The sequence below is a fragment of the Balaenoptera physalus genome (genome assembly GCF_965194825.1).
Source record: "Balaenoptera physalus genome assembly, chromosome: 2".
NCBI classification, from domain to species: domain Eukaryota; kingdom Metazoa; phylum Chordata; class Mammalia; order Artiodactyla; family Balaenopteridae; genus Balaenoptera; species Balaenoptera physalus.
The window spans coordinates 41,900,101-41,919,634 of record NC_138883.1 but is presented as its reverse complement, the minus strand read 5'-3'; the positions used below and the strand labels follow the sequence as shown (position 1 = coordinate 41,919,634).

General features: G+C 36.9%; 1 protein-coding gene across 2 annotated transcripts; it reads left to right on the top strand.

Moving 5' to 3' along the window:
- The first annotated feature begins 2 nt into the window (after positions 1 to 2).
- On the top strand, positions 3 to 19,524 carry JKAMP (JNK1/MAPK8 associated membrane protein). Of its 2 annotated transcripts, none has more exons than XM_082450481.1 (7): positions 3 to 136; positions 2,109 to 2,200; positions 2,773 to 2,927; positions 8,413 to 8,619; positions 13,292 to 13,473; positions 16,864 to 16,940; positions 18,802 to 19,524. In XM_082450481.1, exons 1-7 carry the CDS (start codon positions 133 to 135, stop codon positions 19,018 to 19,020), a joined length of 936 nt encoding a protein of 311 aa, XP_082306607.1. In that variant the 5' UTR covers positions 3 to 132; the 3' UTR covers positions 19,021 to 19,524. The 2 variants fall into 2 exon arrangements, with proteins under 2 accessions (XP_082306607.1, XP_082306608.1); XM_082450482.1 differs by having other exon boundaries at positions 33 to 136; positions 2,127 to 2,200.
- Positions 19,525 to 19,534: the final 10 nt, after the last annotated feature.

Sequence of the window (19,534 nt, the reverse complement as noted above, 5' to 3'; positions counted from 1 at the left end):
GGCGGGGCTTCGGAGCGGTTGCCCGGGTTACCAGGAGGCGGAGCCGTCGAGGCGGTTTTGGCCCGGATGTCCGGGCGCTGCGGCCGGGTCGGCTGATCCACGAACCTCTCCAAGGAAACCTACAAGCTGCCGATGGGTGAGTGGTTGCCGAGGTCCCGGGAAGCATTTATCCTAGTCTCTGCTTCTTCCCTACGCTCCCAGCTCTGGGCTCGGACACAGCGGGTGGCTCCGGATAGCGGCGAATCCTTGTCCTTTGCTCCCAGCCGCTCTTGGCCGGGCCGAGGTGGGATAGGGATAGTCTCTGCTCCAGACAAGCTGCAGCGGGGAGAGCGACTGCAGAGGGGACGCCGGCTGCGTACTGGGGGAAAAGGCCAGGCCTTTGCTGTTTGTTCAGAATGTCACCTCAGTCCCTTTGTTTCGGTCCCTTTAACATTCCTGAGGGTTGACTTGACAATTTAAAGAGCGGGCGTAAGTGCAGGAAAACAGGAAAGGAAGCAGAAGCTAATTGCTGCTTAACTGTGGTGTCCTGCTTCAGCATCAAACGTTAAGTTTGGGGGGCCCTTCACAAAGGGGCATGACGGTTGCAAAAAAGTAAAAAATCTAGACCTCCGTTACTAAAGGAAATGAAAGGGGAAAGTGAGCGTACAGTGGGAGCTAGGGTTATTTTGGTCGACGGTAAGCTGTTGCGTTCAGTTTATCATACCGGTTTTCAGGCCTTGGATTTTGAGAAATTTTAGATTATTTACACTCAAATGTATTTATTATGCATCTGCTAGATGCAAAACCGGTATAGAAGGTTTCCAATTCTTTACCTTCTGCCTTCTCAAAAAATCTGAAACAACTCGTTTCCGTCTCTTAGTTTAGAACATTGTGATTACAACTGGTTTAAAAATAAGTGCCAAGTAAGGTAAAGAAGCCCATGGGTTTTTTAAAAAGTCAGAAATTTGATAAAAGTGAAAATATTAAACTTGAGGCATTTTAGTCAGTGCCATTTCTGTTTTTCTCTTCAGCACAAGGAGAAAGAAAAAAAAGTCTCCTTGAATTTGAAAGAAGAAAGAGTATTGTGGATCAGGCAGTCTCTAGGTTGTGAATTCATGAAGAATTTGGGAAATGATTGTTCAAGAGCCATAAAATGCATAATTTCCCAAGTTAATTCACATTTGACCGCAGTTGTTTTGGATTTATTCCACACTAGGCTGTAGGTTCTTTGAGGGTAGGGACGCTGTCATGTTCCTCCGTGGATCTTTAGGGGCCCTTCACCAGTGGAATCAGACACTTAATGCATGTTTACTGAATGAATGAATCAGTGATTGAAGGGAATCAGATGTCACTGATGAAAAAAACTCCTTCGATAGTTTCTCCCTGTAGATGAGGTCAAAGACAATCTGTAGGCCCTGAGTTTTTTGGTTAAGCAGAGCTGCTTTTTATGTTGTCCAAGCCTTGAGATCAGAGGGTTGATTCTAATGCAGTGGTTCCTAAGTATTGGTCAGAGGCCCAGTGACAGCCTTGATGAAATCTTCACTTGTCCTCTACAAAAATGACCAAAGTTAGGATAATTTTACAAGCTTCTTGTAAGGTGAATGTATTTACTTTAAAGGCCTTCTCTTTATTCTGAACTTATGTCCTTTCTGCTTTTCTGGTATTAAAGGGTGTTCTGTCATGAAGGAAGGTGATAATAGATTCCGTGTGTATGCTTGCACTTAATATCCTGACTGGGCAAAATAAAAAGTATCGATCCTCTCTTAGTCCTCTAGTTAAAAAAAAAAAAAAGGAAATTCAAAAGTCTAGAACATCTAATCAAGGGGAATGGCTGGTTGGAGCCATTGGAGATGTACCAGGTTAGGCTTTGAGTTGTGGGCATAAAGTCTGCTCTGCTGGTTGAGGACCTTAATCTTAAGGAACAATATTAGCAATAAGGTTCCATGTAACCTTCAGTAGTGTCACAGTGTAAAAGGAAAACTTTAAATAAATGTATCAAGACTTTTGTCTAATACATATTTTTTAATTGAAAATGTGTTGAGATATTTCTGCCAAATGTTTCAGCTCTTATTACCTTATTTTTTATAATCACAAAAGATGTTACTATACTGGCATTTGTTTTTAAAAAGCTGTCGATATTCAACCAGCATGCCTTGGACTTTATTGTGGGAAGACCCTGTTATTTAAAAATGGCTCAACTGAAATATATGGAGAATGTGGGGTAAGTCTTAACATTTTTTGTATGTTATTTCATTTGTAAAATCTTTTTGCTTCTGAAATATTGTCACATGTAGAATAACTTTTTTCTTCAATGTATTCAACTTGTAAAAGAATATGGAGGCATTAATAAAATCCTTATTTGTGTTGTCATATTGATTATCTATAATACATCTTGACAGTCACAGTTATTAAGTTTTTTAATTTGATAATTTTATAATAATTTCTAATTACTTTTTATTAATATAGAAAAGTGACTTGGACAATAATTTAGCATTACAACTCCAGAGCATTTGTCTGCAATTTTTATATGGTGTTAATAACTAGGTTTTTCATGTAATATTAGTCAACTATTTTAGTAACTTAATAAAAAGTCCTTTAATAACATTATGCAGGTATAGCAAATACAATGTAGATTGCTTTTTATTTTACTTATGCTTTCTCTTTTATTTTTAAAAGATGCACATGTAAACAGATGTTTAAACTGAAATGTGATGTCTTAGTGAATGATTTTTTGGGGTTGTTAATGTTCTAGGATAATATCTGTACATAAAATACTGTTCTTATATATCATAGGTGTGTCCAAGAGGACAGAGAACAAATGCACAGAAATATTGTCAGCCTTGCACAGAGTCTCCAGAACTTTATGATTGGCTCTATCTTGGATTTATGGCTATGCTTCCTCTTGTTTTACATTGGTTCTTCATTGAATGGTACTCAGGGAAAAAGAGGTTAGTACTTTCTATGAATGTACCTGGGTGGACTGATGTTGGAATAGCTATCATTTAGAAGACCTTATCAAATAATTATACTTCTGTTTTTGTAAAAGTGGCAAACCTGTTTTTCCTTTATCTTCTGATTACTTTTGACTGTGGCAGGGAAACTTAATTCTAGGGCATGCCTCAGTAAATATTAAGGGAAATATCCTTTGTCTGTTTTACTCCGAGTGATGCTGAGGGAGTATTTTATTTACATTTTTATTTCTTAATTATCTTTATTGGTTTTCTACAAAGACTTGGCTATGATTACAAACTGTTTATTGTTCTAAAACAAATACTTTGCAACTTAATACTAGTAATCTAGTATAATGTAGTTAAAATGTTATAGCTGCAACCTAATTATGAAAACTCATACTAAAACAAATCCAAAAAATTTACTGAGCATTGTGTTTTATGTTGAAAAGATCAGGGAAGGAGATACAAAAATAACTGATGTGGTTTATAGTTATACTCTTGTAGAGAAGACAAATGTATACATAACTAATTATAATACAAATCAGTCTTAAAAGTATATAAACAAAAAGTATATAAAAGGTTTATAAACAAAATGCTCTGGAATCACAAAGAATGGAAGAGATACATTGTGCCTGGTGGCACCTGAAACACTTCAAAAAAGGAACATTTTAGGCAGAGGCAACAGCGTGAACACTGGCGGGGAGGTACAAAACGTGATCTCTTGTGGGTGGGAATGGAAGTAGTTGGGTGTTCAAAGTGTGGATTGCATATGAGAGAAAGGTAGTAAAAAGGAGGGTGGGAAAGGGGGTTGAGACCAGAATGTGAAAGTTCTTGGGGATGATGTGAACCTTATCCCACTGGGAATGAGGAACCAGATTCTACTGTAGTACATTTCAGCCATCCTGGCTGTTGGTTCCTCTGACATCTCAGCATCTTTCCTGCTTTAAGTCCTGTCCCTTTCCCCAAACTCTTCTCTGCCTGAAATACTCTCTTCTCCACCTGAAATAATCTCTTCTCCCTGCAACTTTTTACCTAGCTGCCTTTTCTTCCTTCAGATCTCAGGTTAAATTACACCTACTCAGAGAGGCCTCCCCTGACCCAATCTAATGTAGGTCTGTCCCCGTTAATTTTCTTTTTTAATAGCACTCTCATTTTGTTGTTGTTTTTGCTTTGTATTTATCAGTCAACACAATTTGTAGTTATGTTTGCCTCCTCATTTAATGTTCTTTCCCACCCCTGACCATAGGCTCCATGAGGGCAGTGGCCATCGCTGGTGTTCTCTATGAAATCTCCAGAGACCAGCACAGCCGCTGGCGCATGGTAGATACTCACTTAGTATTTGCCAAGTGAATGATTTATTGGTGAAGGCTTTGGTTTAGAGAAACAGCATCTTGGATGTATGTTTTAGGAAGATAACTTATGTGGAGGGCAGATTAGTGGTGAGACATATTAGAAAGCTGTTGTCCAAGAAATAGTGATGGCCAGTGGTAGGAACGGAAGTGAAGAGAAGGTCAGGTGGAAGTAGAATCAGTACTTTTCTGGATCTACCTAATAAGTCCACAGTGATTATTTACATTGGAAGAGCATTCATTATTTTTCAGAAGACTCTATTAAAAAAATTTTTTTAAAGCAGCTCTCATCCTGCTTTTAATTTCTGTTATAGAATGATGAGAGGTGAGGGCTAGAAAAGAGATGTGATTAACAGAGCTAAAATAGAATAATTGCTCATTTGGAACTTCTCAGCCCAGAGTGGAGAAGGGGTGGGTTTAATGGATGTACCTCACCAAATGCATTTGAACTAAAACATCAGATATGTTTTGAGACAGAATTTTAGAGCAGAGGGTAGAGCCTTGGTTTGGGGGTAAAGCAGAGGTGTGATCAGTGCTTAGGCAGGAAAGGAGGTAGGTTTAAAAAGGAGGTTGCATATCTATGCTTTGCCTAGGAAATTGGTAGCAAGAAAGACAAGGACTATCTCTTGCATTTTCCTGAGACATTGCACTTAAAATCAAGGAAGCAGGGGCCTAGCTGTCTGAGGCTAGACTCATGTTTCTCGACCTTTTTTTCATTCTTTCCTCCTTAAAGAAGCTTTTTAGATACCTTTTTTCCCCCAATTCCACCTACCCCGTAAAATTTTAATATCGCAGATATATTGTTTATTGGTTTATATAGTTTATGTATACATGTGCTTTATATATAAAAAGTGTAGTATTATTTTATACCCAAGGATCCATTCTTGTCCCCTTGGGAGTGCTGGTGCCCATTGAGAATGCATGGGCTAGACACTAATCAAAACTTCCCTGTCTGGCCTGCTTGCTTTCCCCAAAGTCTAGTATTAAATTTGTTTTTCTTTGAGGCCAGGGCAGAGATAGGCAGAAATTGCATGTTTTTATGTAATGAAGCCAGAAGCTGTGCCTCTTCTGTAATTTGTTTTTATGTAATTTATAGCTTTCCAGATGTACTCATGCAACAATCTTCAGGGACGTTTGCAGTGTGCCAGGTGCTCTGCTAGGTTGTGGGATTCAGAGGTGATGAAAAGGTGGATGCTCACAGTCGCGGTGGGTGAGGTAGACAGACCATCACCGTGTATGTGAGGGGCGGTAGTAGAGGTATGCACAGAGTTTTCAGGCTAGCTTACAGGGGGAAGAAGTCAATTCTGTCCTCTCAAAATAGGGTGGTGTCACAGGAGAAAACACTGACTTTAAGTTGAACTTTGAAAAATGAGTAGTTTTTGAGAGAGGAACTGAAGAAAGAGTCAGACAGTAGGAAAAAGATGTGCAGAAGTCTAGAGCCAAGGAAGAGCACAGCATAACCAAGAAGTGAGAGCTGAGGGTGCCATGAGAAATAGGGACTCAATGAGACCAAGACATAAAGAGGTTTGGGGCTGGGGGAGCCTTAGGAAATACTCCTAAGACCTGGGGACAACCCCAGAGCCGATCTTGAAGGATACACCATTTGCCAGATAGGTGACGTGTTTTGAGGTGGCGCATGAAGCATGCTGGGATGAAGGGAGCAGCGAGGAAACAAAGTAATTTCGTAAGGGCAGGAGGCGTGGGAGATAAGGCTGGTAGGAAGTATTTTTCCTGAAAGGCAGATGGGATCCACTGAAGTCGTTTAATAAGGGGAGTTTTAAAAGCAGACTCCATTTTGTAAAGATTACATAGTTGACTGCAGATGGATTGAAAGGGAGCATGATGAGAAGAGGAAGCCAGTAAGAAGGTTGCGAAAGTCATGGCAAGAAATAATGAGGTGGGGATTTTGCCTCTAAAAATGTGAATTCTGTAAGGAAGCAAAAGATTGGATTATATAATATGAAAGTGTACACGTTTACTTACATATTTAGTGTCTTCATCTGTGTAAAAGGCACAGGAGTTCTGCTTCCAACACCATGGGCTAATCAGGAGCTCCAGGTCACCCTTCTGCATGAAATAACTAACGTCTGGAAGAGACATACTGTTTAAGACATTGCTGGTCTCACAGGAATAAGGGGGGATCTCCGAGAACTCTTCTTTTTCAGAAAACAAGCAAACCCACCCTGAGCTGGGGCCAGAGTGACAAACCAGGCAGTAGGGTTGGGAGGGTAGCCAGAGGTTAACTGCCGATAGCAACTGGGTAGTCCTTTCTGTTCCACGTGATGTTGAGTTGGGATGCACCCATCTAGAGGCTGGACTGGGCTGTGGTGTTCAAAATGAGTAACTCATATGCTGGAGTAGGTGCTGGCTGTCAGCTGTGAGTACACGGGGGCTGCTGACCAGCTGCTCTTTTATCTTTGGTATTCTGCAGCTTAATTATAATGTGAATTTCTTTTTATTTATTCTGCTTGGGATGTGTTTTCCTTCCTAGGAAGCAATTCTGTGAATTTGTTTTTCATTCTTTCAGATGAGCCCAGTCAAACCACAGAACAGTGAGAAATAATCAGTGGTGGTTGTTTCAAGCCACTGAGTTTTAGGGTAGTTTGCTGTGCAGTGATAGGTAACTGAAACATTGTTCAAATAGAAAACTCAAAAGCATCTATAGAGAAGCAATAGTAAATAATGAGAGTTTAGTGAAGAGGCTGGCTGTAAGCTAAGTATATAAAATCAATTACCTCCCTATATTTCATTTACAGAATCACAGTACTGTGAGGTAGCCAAGACCAAGGTAGCTAAGCTACATTGGATTTATACTGTGGAACTTGACAAGCTAATTCTCTAATTTATATGGAAGTTCAAAGGCCCAAGAATGACCAAGACTACTGAAAAAGTAAAAGAATGTATGTAATATCAAGAATTATTGTCATATTCTGTTGTCTCAGGGATAGATAAATGGACCCCAGGAACAAAATAGAGAACCTAGAAACAGGCCGGTTATATAGGAGACTTTATATGGCAGAAGTGGCATGGCAGCTTAGTGGGGAGAACAGAGTAACTATTCAATAAAATGCTGCTGCTGGGACAGTTGGATATCCAAATGGGAAAAGCTAAAGTTATATCCTAACTTAGGCACAGAAATCTCTTCTGAGTTAAAGATTGAAACATGAAAAGCAAAACCTTAAAACTTTTAGAAGAAAATATAGGATAATATTTTTCTTAGAGTGAGAATCTGCTAACCAGAAATTTAAAAATTGATAAAGGCAACTATATTAAAATTTAGAACATCTGTTCATAAAAAGACATCAGAAAGAAAATGAAAATTCAACCCACAAACTGAGAGGAAGACATTTGCAACACATTTTACTAACAAAGCAGAATGGATAAATAATGGAAAGATCACACAATGGAATATTATACAGCAGTGAAAACGACTGAACTTCAGGTATAAGCAAAACCATGAATGAATCTTGGAAATGTAATTTTGAGTGGAAAGAAAAATCTCAGAAAGCTTACCTCACTTTATCATGTTGAAAAATAAGCAAAACTAAATAGTGGTTTTGAAGTATAAATACAGTTGGAATAAAAACTGTTTAGAAAAACTGATAAAGAACATTTAGTATAATGGTTATTTCTAGGGGAGAGACAGGAATGTGGAATGGGGAGGAACAGGTAGATGTAAGTTGTTAATGTTTTAGTTATTGGGTTAGGTGGTGAGCTTACAATGTTTATTATATTTTATAACTAATATGTATTACATATAATCTTTTATGTACTTTTAATGTTTAAGATAATTTAAAATGATGCATAGATAACTTTAAGACATTTTTAATAATTTGGCGAGTTACTGAAGATAAAGGTAGATCTAATTTCTGCTCTTCTACACATTTAGACAATATTGGCACAGTGTTATCTGGGATGAGTATTTATCTCTTTTTAGTAAACAAGGTTAAATCCTTCTCCAGTTTTCATATGTGCTTGGCTTTTCTTACCTATTTAGAAGATTTTTTTGTTTCAGGATTTATCAGTTAAAACTCCTTTTTAGAATACACATTTTGAAGCATACACAGGTTTTATTAAAAGCCACTTAACATGCTGAGAATTTTCTGGTGATTGTGCCTCCTTTGTTTTACTAGTTCCAGTGCCCTTTTCCAACACATCACTGCATTATTTGAATGCACTATGGCAGCTATCATCACCTTACTTGTGAGCGATCCAGTCGGTGTGCTTTATATCCATTCATGTCGAGTATTGATGCTTTCTGATTGGTACACCATGCTTTACAATCCAAGTCCAGATTATGTTACCACAGTGCACTGTACTCATGAAGCTGTCTACCCACTGTAAGTATTTATTTAGACGTAAGATCATTTTTTAAAAAATGATGATTATAGATTTCATTCATTTAAGCAGATTGAGCCTTGTGAAATGGCTCCTAGGCACTGGGGGAGATATACAGAAATGATTTTCTTCTTTTAAGTGATACATAGTCTGAGAAGAGGAAATAGAAATACATCTTAGTATAATAGAAGTGAAAGTATTTTTGTGTTGATGTTGACGTATGTCTGAGCACTTCTAAAATAAGCTATATCTGTTTCTTAAAAAGGGAATTATAAGGAAAACCTTTTTCTTATACAACAGAGAAGCAATATCTGACATACAGGAAGTAGTATAGGCTTTGGAGCTAAAAACAGGCTTGAGTTTCAATCCCGGGTCTGTCAGCTGTTAACTTGAACATGTTAAGAGCCTCTTATAACCTTGGCTTTCCTGTTGGTAAAAATGGGAATAATGATACCTTATAAGGTGACTTAAATAAATGCCTTACATACAGGAAGCACTTACAAGTAGCTGGCATTATTATTAGAGGGCTTGGCTTAATGTTCTTTCTTTTTGTTTTTGTTTTTTCCAAATAAATGTTTGTGATTTTCACCAGGATGTTTTGTTTTAAAAATATCAAATTCATAAGATTCTGTATAATATTACCCAGGCCTACATTTTTAGAATTTCTGTGAATTAGTGTTCATTCTGATGTGTTTTTCTCAGTAAATGTATAATAGAAGAGTCTGGTATTTATATTCTCATAGTTGTAGCAAGTTACCATTATGTAATATGCTCAACAAAATAGTACATTTTGTGCATTTCTTAATAGTACTAAGTGTCAAAAACAAACATGCATGTATGTAAAAAGATACTTTGCAAAAAACGAGATCCAAAAAAAAAGTAGAAAAAAAAAAGCAACAACAAAACAAAAAACGAGATCCAGATATAGAGCTATAAAAATCTTTTCCACCTGCCTACCTTTTAAGTCCTGCAAATTATTTATATATATATACAGAGACAACCAGACATATTTATATATATAAATTGTATCTAAAAGACTGATACTATCTTCTTTGTTGATTTCATAGAGCTATAACCCTCAGCTTTGATTATTCTCTTGTCACATACTGTCCTGGGGACTTGCAGAACTTAACCTGGTCCTATTTAGAGAAGTTAATTACTGAATCAGATATTATATTTAAATAAGATGTATAACCATCTTATTTAAAACAAAATCAGACTCATTTACTGCTATTCACATCTGTAGTGTTTTTAATAATATCTGTAAATCCTATAGTAGGAGAGTCAAAAAACATGAGAACAGAGATGGCAAATAGGTACTCACAGCCCTCATTCTGCAGTCATAACAGCCACTTCTAATTTATCACAGCACTTGTCCTGCTGAGTTGGGTATGGCCTCAGAGCCTTGTCACAGCACTCAGTCAGACTCATCACACAACTTCATTGATTAGGACATTTTCCATCTGTTCACCATCTTTGAATTAAGTAGGTATTTTTTTTTTTTCTTAGCAGCTTCACCAATAGTCACTGTGGAATGGACTGTCTGCCTTGTTTTATTAATTATACAAAACAATGTTTTATTAAAAGTATGAGAAGATTTTATAATACTAGCATTTGAATTCATACATGTTACTTTACATAACCATTTAAACTTACATATATGGCTAGACTGGGGCTAAACATTTCTGCAAGCTGTAGGACTACCAAAGTCATAATAATTTTTTTCTTTTTTTTTTTTTTTTTTTTTTTTTTGAAGTTTCTGAGTTTATTTTTACGTAGTGAACACATCTCGACTAACATTTTACAAAGAAATCCCACAGAATGAAAGAAACCTCTCTTATGAGTATAGCTGTAAAGATGCAAAATAAAATAATATTTAATAAGATAAATTTATCTGTCACTAAGTAAGATTATTACAGGAATTCAAAAATGGCTTACTAGTATAAAGCTATATCTCACACTAATACATCAAGGGAAAATCATGTTCAAGGTGGCATAGTTTATAAGTGGCAGACCTAGGTGTCAAACTCAGTTTCGTGGTGCAAAAGTTAGCTGGTCATTACCCATCCCTGGGAACTCACTCTTATTTCTCCTTACAAACTGAAATGCTTATCTTAGACTTCTTGGAGGTCATCTCCCTTGCCTTATTTCCCAGTTTTATCTTCTCTCTCATGCTAAAATGACTCCAAGGCAAGAGGTGCACATCCTTCTGAGCCAATGAATGTCCTTGACCTCATGGTTGTCCATTCATCCTGTGAATGTTTACTGAGCGCCTGCTCAGGACCAGCCACTGTGTTAGAAGCTAGGGAGACAAAGGTCAGTAAGAGAGGGCTCCTGACTGGAAAGGTGCCTGGTCTATCAGTACTTCTCAATACTGTAACAAACTGTTTTTGAGAGGATGTGATTTTTTTCCTTTTAATGGTCATTTTTATTCTATATTAGAAAATAATACCTATCAGTTCATGAGTTTGATATGTTATTGCTTAAAATAAAAGAAGTTAAATTGAGTAAAATATATAAATAAAACATTAATATTACACTAATATGGTGAAAACCTTGAAAGGAAATAAAAGATTGGGAAAGATTAGGTAGTATAATTGGACAGCTCAGACAGAATAATATTCTTTTTTTAAAAAAATTAATTAATTAATTAATTAATTAATTTTTGGCTGTGTGGGGTCTTCGTTTCTGTGTGCGGGCTTTCTCCAGTTGCGGTGAGCGGGGGCCACTCTTCATCGCGGTGCGCGGGCCTCTCACTGTCGCGGCCTCTCTTGTTGCGGAGCACAGGCTCCAGACGCGCAGGCTCAGTAGTTGTGGTGCACGGGCTTAGTTGCTCCGCGGCATGTGGGATCTTCCCAGACCAGGGCTCGAACCCGTGTCCCCTGCATTGGCAGTCAGATTCTTAACCACTGTGCCACCAGGGAAGCCCCAGAATAATATTCTTTATAGAAGTGAAGTGTGTGTCTTTATAACTTCTGCTTTATAGTTGTATATAGTTATATATAATTATGTCCTCTAAAGAGATAAAGCATTGACTCTGGCCCTTCCGCCACTGAATAGCTCTTCTCAAAAGATGATGGAAAATTAAAAACTTAGACAAAAAGTAATGGCTCAGTATTAACAGAAACCTTTGGAACACTATTACATTGACTAGTGGAGGATATCTTCTCCATTGGTATATATAAATTCCTTACAAACTGAAAAATATCAGAATACTTTTACTGATAATTATAGTTTTGAGGGGAAATTAATTAGATAAGATATGGAAAAACATGCAAGCTTCTATCATTGGAAACTTACTGCAAAAGGTAATGTTTACTAAAACTTTGAGTTATTGACAATGAGCAGTAATTACTGTTGTAACAAAACTTAGCTTTAGCTTGTCAGATTTATCCTATGTGCATATGAGGGGCATGGATGGTGGGGGGGGAGGTAGAGGATGAGGTCTTCTGGTGGAGAGCAGGGGCGGGAAACAGGTATCTGCTTCCAAAAGCTAGTTTCCCAGGTCTTTAGGACAGGTAGCACATGATGGTTTCCTTCTGATTAAAATAATAGTCTTTTTGGAGCTCTTAAGGAACTACAAGCTGAAGAAATAGACAGCTATTATTTTGTTTTGATATTGGTAAGAGGTAGCCTAAGAAGACAAAACTCATCATCCAAGAAGTGAGGCTTGAAATAATGCAGTATGGTACAGGGCTGGACCTAAAAGCATCATGAGAGCACAGCGACTCGGTATCATTAAGCTGTGTGGAGAAGAGGCATGTGGTCAGTTATTTGAAACAACTCCCGTGCTTCCCTTGACTCTCCCCTGCAAGCGAGAGGGTTTGCATATAAGATAGTAAAAAATAATTTGAAAATCCTCATGAAAAGGAAGTTAGAACTATGTGCATAGAAATGTAATTATTCAAAATAAGGAGCTAGAAAGTATAGTCTGCTGATACAGAGATCTTTTTGCAACTTTTTCTGATTGTAAAAATTACATTATAGAATATTTGGAAAACAGAAAAGGCATACCCCAAATAAAATAATCTGTAATTCCATTTCTTAAGATGATCACTGCTAAAAATGTCTTTCCAGCTGCACTTTTTGTTTTTATTTTTATTACTTTATTATTTTTAATTTTTATTCTTTTTTAAAGAATATTAAGGTTATTCTATGCACATGCCATTTTGTAGCCTGCTCTTGTCACTTAATGTATGAGGCACAGTTGCTTTTGTTGTTAACATTTCTTTCATAACTGGATTTTTAATGTCTGCATAGTATTCCAGCATAAATGTACTCTAAAATTTAACCAACTTCCTATTGTTGAATATTTATTTTCTTCCTGAGTTTTCTTTATTGTGTGATTCAATAAAAATGCTTGTTCATCAGGTTTTTTGTGTATACCCGATTGTTTCCCTTTGATAAATTTCTACAAGTTAAATTTTTGAATTAAAGGATATAAACATTTTAGGATTTTTGACACACATTTCCAAACTGCCTACCGGAAAGGACTCAGCATCCACTCTGCAGTGGTATTATGAGAGTCTTTTTGGTGAACCCTCCACCAATCTGAATATTCGATGGACAGACTTTTTAAACCTTTTTCAGGATCTTTGATTTTAAAATGATCAATGATAAAAATACATTTTAAAACATATTTTTGATGTTATAATTTTTTATTTTATTTTCCAGATATACCATTGTATTTATCTACTATGCATTCTGCTTGGTATTAATGATGCTGCTCCGACCTCTTCTGGTAAAGAAGATTGCCTGCGGGTTAGGGAAATCTGATCGATTTAAAAGTATTTATGCTGCACTTTACTTCTTCCCAATTTTAACCGTGCTTCAGGCAGTTGGTGGAGGCCTTTTATGTAAGTTTGTTGGGTAAAGTCAATGAAATATATTTACTATATGTGATAAACAATATTTTCTCTGAGTATAATTTTGGACCTTTTTCTGTAGTTTGGTTTTTGTTTTTTATTCTTGAAAATAAACCATAGTATATATATTTGCTAAAACATATCATCATTTTTATCAAAACTGATTTCTGTTTAGAGAATACTTTGTATTTGAAGCTCACAACATCAATAGGAAGATTTTTAAAACCTGAGTATAAATGAAAAAACATGGAATAGATGGAAATTACTCTTGATATAATAGATGGTTTTTACATATAATAGATGGAAATTACTCGTGATAATATATACTGTTTACCATTAAGTCTTAGTTTTCTAAATTCCTTTATGAAAGACTTTTAGGTATAGTAAAAAATCCTCAATATATTTTTTTAATATATCCATTCATTTATTCAGCAACCATTTAGACTGATCTGTGACTCGAAAGAAGAATGAGAGAAAGTTGGTGTTAAAGAGCTCATATACTACTAGGAAAGCTATAAGTAGCTGAGAGAACATAGTGAGGGACTTTTTGAACATGTGACGTTGAACATTGCAAGGATGTTGGATACCATCTTTATATGGAGCCTGCCTGGGTGCAGAGGGCAAGCTTCTGGCCTGAAGGAACTGGGCAAGATGGCATCACTGTGCAAATAATGTAGCTTAGTAATGAATTTGATTCAAAGTTAGGAGGGTGGAGCTGAGGATAAGGCCACGGGAAGAAGAAATTGGAGACTAGTCAGGGGTCTGTTATCCCTCATATTCTGGTTTTACAGATGTATTGTTTCTTTTGGCCTGCATAATGTTTGAAAATCTATAGTTTTTCCTAGCTCCTACCATTTCCTATTTTCTTGGATTTGGCCCACTTCAGTCATTCTCCTGGATGACCTCTGTAGGCATTTGAGGTTGCTATTCTTGCTCTAGGGACTAGAAAGCTGCTCTTAAAAGGATTTCAGGAGGAAGAGTGACATGACTAGATTTGCATTTTAGAAAGATAACTTGGTAGCAGTGTGGAAGATGGATTGGCAGGGAAGAGAACCTGGGGGATCAGTTAAGAGATGACTGCTGTAAGCCGGGCCTGACTGTCTGACCTAAAGCAGAGAAACATTGGGAAAGAAGAACTATTTCAAAGACAGAGTTAACTAAGCTAGGTAACTAATTAAATATAGGGGTTGAGGAAATGGGAGGAGAATACGATAAAGGAGCTTTCTGACTTAGTAACTAGTGAATGTATGAATAATGAATGCTAGAATAAGCAAATAGGTTGGTGAGAAGTGAATTCAGTTTTAGGTATTCATGGAATATTCAAAAGAGCACAGGTAGTCATTTATCCTAGACAAGCTTGGGAGAGCTGACTAGGCTTAAAGATTTAAGAATTGCCAGCCCTCAAATCCCTGTGTCCTAGACTGCCTCTGGTGCTATTATATAGAACCTCTTGGTTATGAGATGGAGAAAAGGGAAAAGCTGTGGAAAGCAGGGAAAGATTTGGAAAGTTAACCTAAGGAGACTGCCAGACAGCATTGCTTCCTATGTTGTAGCTGCCTATATGGAAAATGCCTTTTCCCACACTGAAAGTCTTTGGATCATTTTGTTAACAAGCCTCCACTCAAAGCACATTCATAGGAGGATCAAGGAGTTATTGTTTATTTGCACTAAGTATAAACTTGTGCAATCTGCTGAGATTAGTCACAGAGGGTATCATACCAACTCATAATTTTATGGTGTTGAGAAAAGGCACCAGCAGATCTGGAGTCTGGTGAGGACTCGTGTCTTGGTTCATTGACGGCTGTCTTCCTTCAGTGTCCTCACATAGCAGAAGAGGGAAGAGGTCTTTGAGGTCTCTTTTATAATTTGGGGGGTGGGGTCGCAAACATTTAGTCCATGACAAGGGAATATAGCAAGTCTGAGCAAAGTAGAGCACCAAGAGGCTTCTGGTAGCTCAAGATACCAGGGTCTAGGGAGAGAGACACTGGGGTAATTAGGAAGATGTCAGTGACAAACTTTTACTTGCTTGGAAGTATTACTGAAGCCAGTTTTTAAGTGTGATCTTCCTCTGAACCACCAGCAGAACTAAAATGAAGATTTCCAGGCACTACCCCCAGACCTAGTTGCTCAAAATATTACATTGTTTTAGACCCTAGAGTAAGAACCACTCTAAATCCTGCTTTGAGCCCAGAACCTCCCTCTACTCCCCACAAGTTTGGGGCTTGTTGGAAATTTCCTCTTTCTCCTTTTTACTACCAGCTCTTTCTCTACCAGTTCTTACTATCATTAGCAACATTGTTTAGCTATTTATAAGTTAATTGGGATTCTTTTGAATGGCTGGTTAGGACCAAATCATTGTCAGTTATTTAGTAATTGGAATCAGGCCTGTATAGATAATTCAGAGATTCTGGCTGCCATATCCTTAATTAACATTTGAAAATGTTCCAGGTGGGTTCCACTGCATTGTATTGTAGAATGATTAATAGTTTTAGTAACTGAAGTTAATTGTTTTAAGATAATTGTATAAAAAATAATTCAAGGTATCTTTCTCAATTTGTCCATTTGTTTTAGTGAGCTATAAATTTAAAACATTTTAAGAGGTGGTATTTTTAAGAAAAAATTTCACTTCAAGTATTATTTTACTGTACTGTATTTGAAGTAGAACTGTCTAGAAATTTGACATTAAGAGACTGAATGATCCATTTAGCCTTTGAGGTTTATTGGTATATGACCTTTTAATTAAAGCTGAATTACTCTTATATATAGCCTTTCTCAACTGAAGTTCCCCATCTGGACCACAAAACACAGAAAATTGAGTAATTATTTTCCCAATTCTCCCAAGTTTGATACATAACTAGTATCATGCCAGATGCATAGGAGAGAAGTTAATTCTTTACAGCAGTGGAAGCCGTCAGGCAGGGGTCTTCAAAGCTGGGCCAATGATAGTTTTACATTTTTTAACTGTTGGGGAAAAAAATCAAAAGAAGAGTAGTATTTCTTGACATGTGACAATTATATGAAATTTGAATTTTACTGTCTGAATAACTTATAAATAAGTTATAACTTACAAACTTATAAAGGAAGTTTTACTGGAACACAGACACATCCATTTTCTGTATGATCTGGCTGCTTTCCCACTACAGCTGCGGACTTAGGTGACTGAGACGTAAACTGCGTGGCCCACGAAGCCAGAAGTATTCACTATCTGGCCCTTTACAGGAAAAGTTTGCTGACCCCTGCCTTAGAGCATTAGGGCTTCACTCTCTCCCAAGACTGGTTGAGAAGGTTTTTGTCTATGGAAAGAATTATACTGTTTGAATTTTTTTGATGGTTTATTCAGAAAATTTAATTTTCAGCATAATACCAATGTTTGTCTTTCAGACTATGCCTTCCCATACATTATATTAGTATTATCTTTGGTTACTCTGGCTGTGTACATGTCGGCTTCTGAAATAGAGGTAGGACATCTTTTTTCCTTTGTTAAAGACTTTTTTTTTTTTATAGATTTGACAACTGAATAGGAGAATAGTGCATATGATATGATATGTTACAACTGATTGTTTTAGTAATCCTTGGCTAAACGATGCCACTCAGTAGCTTTTGGCTCATTAGTTAATGAAAAGTTGTATACTAGACAATATTTGCTTGGGAAATTAGTGAAGTAGTCAGGCTTAACTCCAGCATGTTAGAGAAAAAACTCATTTCACATCACTTATCCACATAGAAAATGTATAATTATTGAAATGTTGAACCTTATTAACACTATTTTGAAGGAAACATAAAAATGCTTTATTTTATATAGAACTAATTCTAGGCTCTTTTTTTTGCAGTGAACACTAACAGTCATCAGTAATTACAGTGTACATTCCATACCCTTCTATGTTTTGTCCCTAATTTTATTTTCTTGATTACGGATGTCTACTTTTGCCCTCTAATATCTGTAATACTTTGGTGATTTGGAAATATGATTAACACTTACATTAGTTCCGATGCTGTTCCTATCTTGAGATATCCTTTTTGTGCGTGGAAGGCCACTGTTAGAACTCTTAGAGAGTGAACTCTAAAGGAATAAAAGTGTAACATGTCTTAGTACTCTTCCATCCTATGCTTGCTAATCTAGTGCCTATGCACTGTTTTCAACCACCCACTACAGTCGATACATGCTTCCTTGTAATTCTTAACATAAAAAAGTTCACCCCAGAGAAAGTTGTTAACTATTTTGGAGTGGTTGCTCTTGAAGCTCCTGTTTTCTATTACATTAGTGAAAGAATGAGAGCGGGGAACAAACCACCTAGAAATCATAGTGACTTCTAGGTAGACTAGCAGTAGAGGAACTAGATAGTATTTTTATGGTGATTTTTCAGATGCTTCCGTTTGTATGCTACTCCCATTTCTCCTTGGTAATCTTTAATCAGCTTTGCAGTATGATTAAAGATAAGCAAATTAGTTTTGGCACTTTTAGCAACTCTAGGGAAATGTGGGGGGGAAATGATTGGATATTTGAATAAAACGAAGTTTTTGAATTTTTGTTTATTATCCATAGTTACTATGGAAAGTTCGATTAGCTTGAATCATATTTGTTTCTCTGCTGCTGGGAATCCCCCATATATAAAACATTCATGTACTTCAATTAGCACTCTATACATGAATCAGAAATAGGGATTCAAGTCAGGAAAAGACAGTCAAGCTCTAGGTGAGCTGATGAGCCACTTAATGAGGGAAAGTTGTTAAGTAACCAGTTGCAAATTACATTTTAGCATGTCCATTAGCACATTTAGATATTACTTTTATGATAATTTGGTCCTTCCAATTTCTGTATATTGTAGAGCAGTATTAAAGATAAAAGGGAAATCAGAGTAGTCACATGTCATTTCTGCTCCCTTCTAAGTATCCAGGCAGCAGACTCCAGGAATGCTAGATGTAAGGAAGTTGGGTGTATGTACCTCCTCCTTCCCAACGGTAGACTCAGCTGCTGTGGATCAGGGCAGGAAGAAGGCACATAATGCGGCGTTCCCCTTCCAGTTCCGATCTTTCAGAAGAAGCTGTAGCGTTTCCAGGGTCGAATGGTGGCGTAGACCAGAACTGAGAGACGTGGGCTCCCGTCTTGGTGCTGCCGCTGAGTGCTGACTGTAGGAAGCCTCAGTTTCCTCATCTGTGAAGTGTAGTAGCAAGACTGGGTGATTTCTTAGGTCCCTATGATTCTGAGGTTATGATTTTGTGTGACAATAATATGTTTTAAAGTAAAATGTAATAAATTATCTAGCCAATTCAGCCCAATAATCTGTGTTTCTCTTTTCTTTCTTTTATAAAATTATGTAGAACTGCTATGATCTTCTGGTCAGAAAGAAAAGACTCATTGTTCTCTTCAGCCACTGGTTACTTCATGCCTATGGAATAATCTCCATTTCCAGAGTGGATAAACTCGAGCAAGATTTACCCCTTTTGGCATTGGTACCCACACCGGCCCTTTTTTACTTGTTCACCGCAAAATTTACCGAACCTTCACGGATACTCTCAGAAGGAGCCAATGGACACTGAATGCAAAATTCCAGAAAAACCTAAGAAGTGTTCTTAATAAAAAGAAGTAAAGAAATAAAAAAATGTATTAGTACTCTTCTGTCATACATGGGAATATGATTGTCAGTACACCTAATGTTATGGGGGGTTTGTTGTTTGTTTTCTTTTTTTGACTTAACAGATTTTGTGGTTTGATGGAAAATACAAAATACCATAATTCTCCATACCATAGTATAACACACCATACACTTAGAGCACACGGTTATATTACACTAGAAGCCTATTAGGAAGCACTTGCCTCTTGCAACAATTTAGCTATTCTTTTGTGCAAAATCATGTTTCTGTGTACCTAGCAATGTGTTGTTCCCATTTTTATTAAGAAAAACTGTAACAAGTATAATCTGAAATCCTTAGCATTGGCATAATTGTGCATGCCTGTTGTGTTTCAGTTTGTTTTTCAAGTATACTGAATTATAAAGTCAAATGTATTTGTGGGGTCTGATAGCAAACATGGAAATCAAGTATGTTGTTTTTT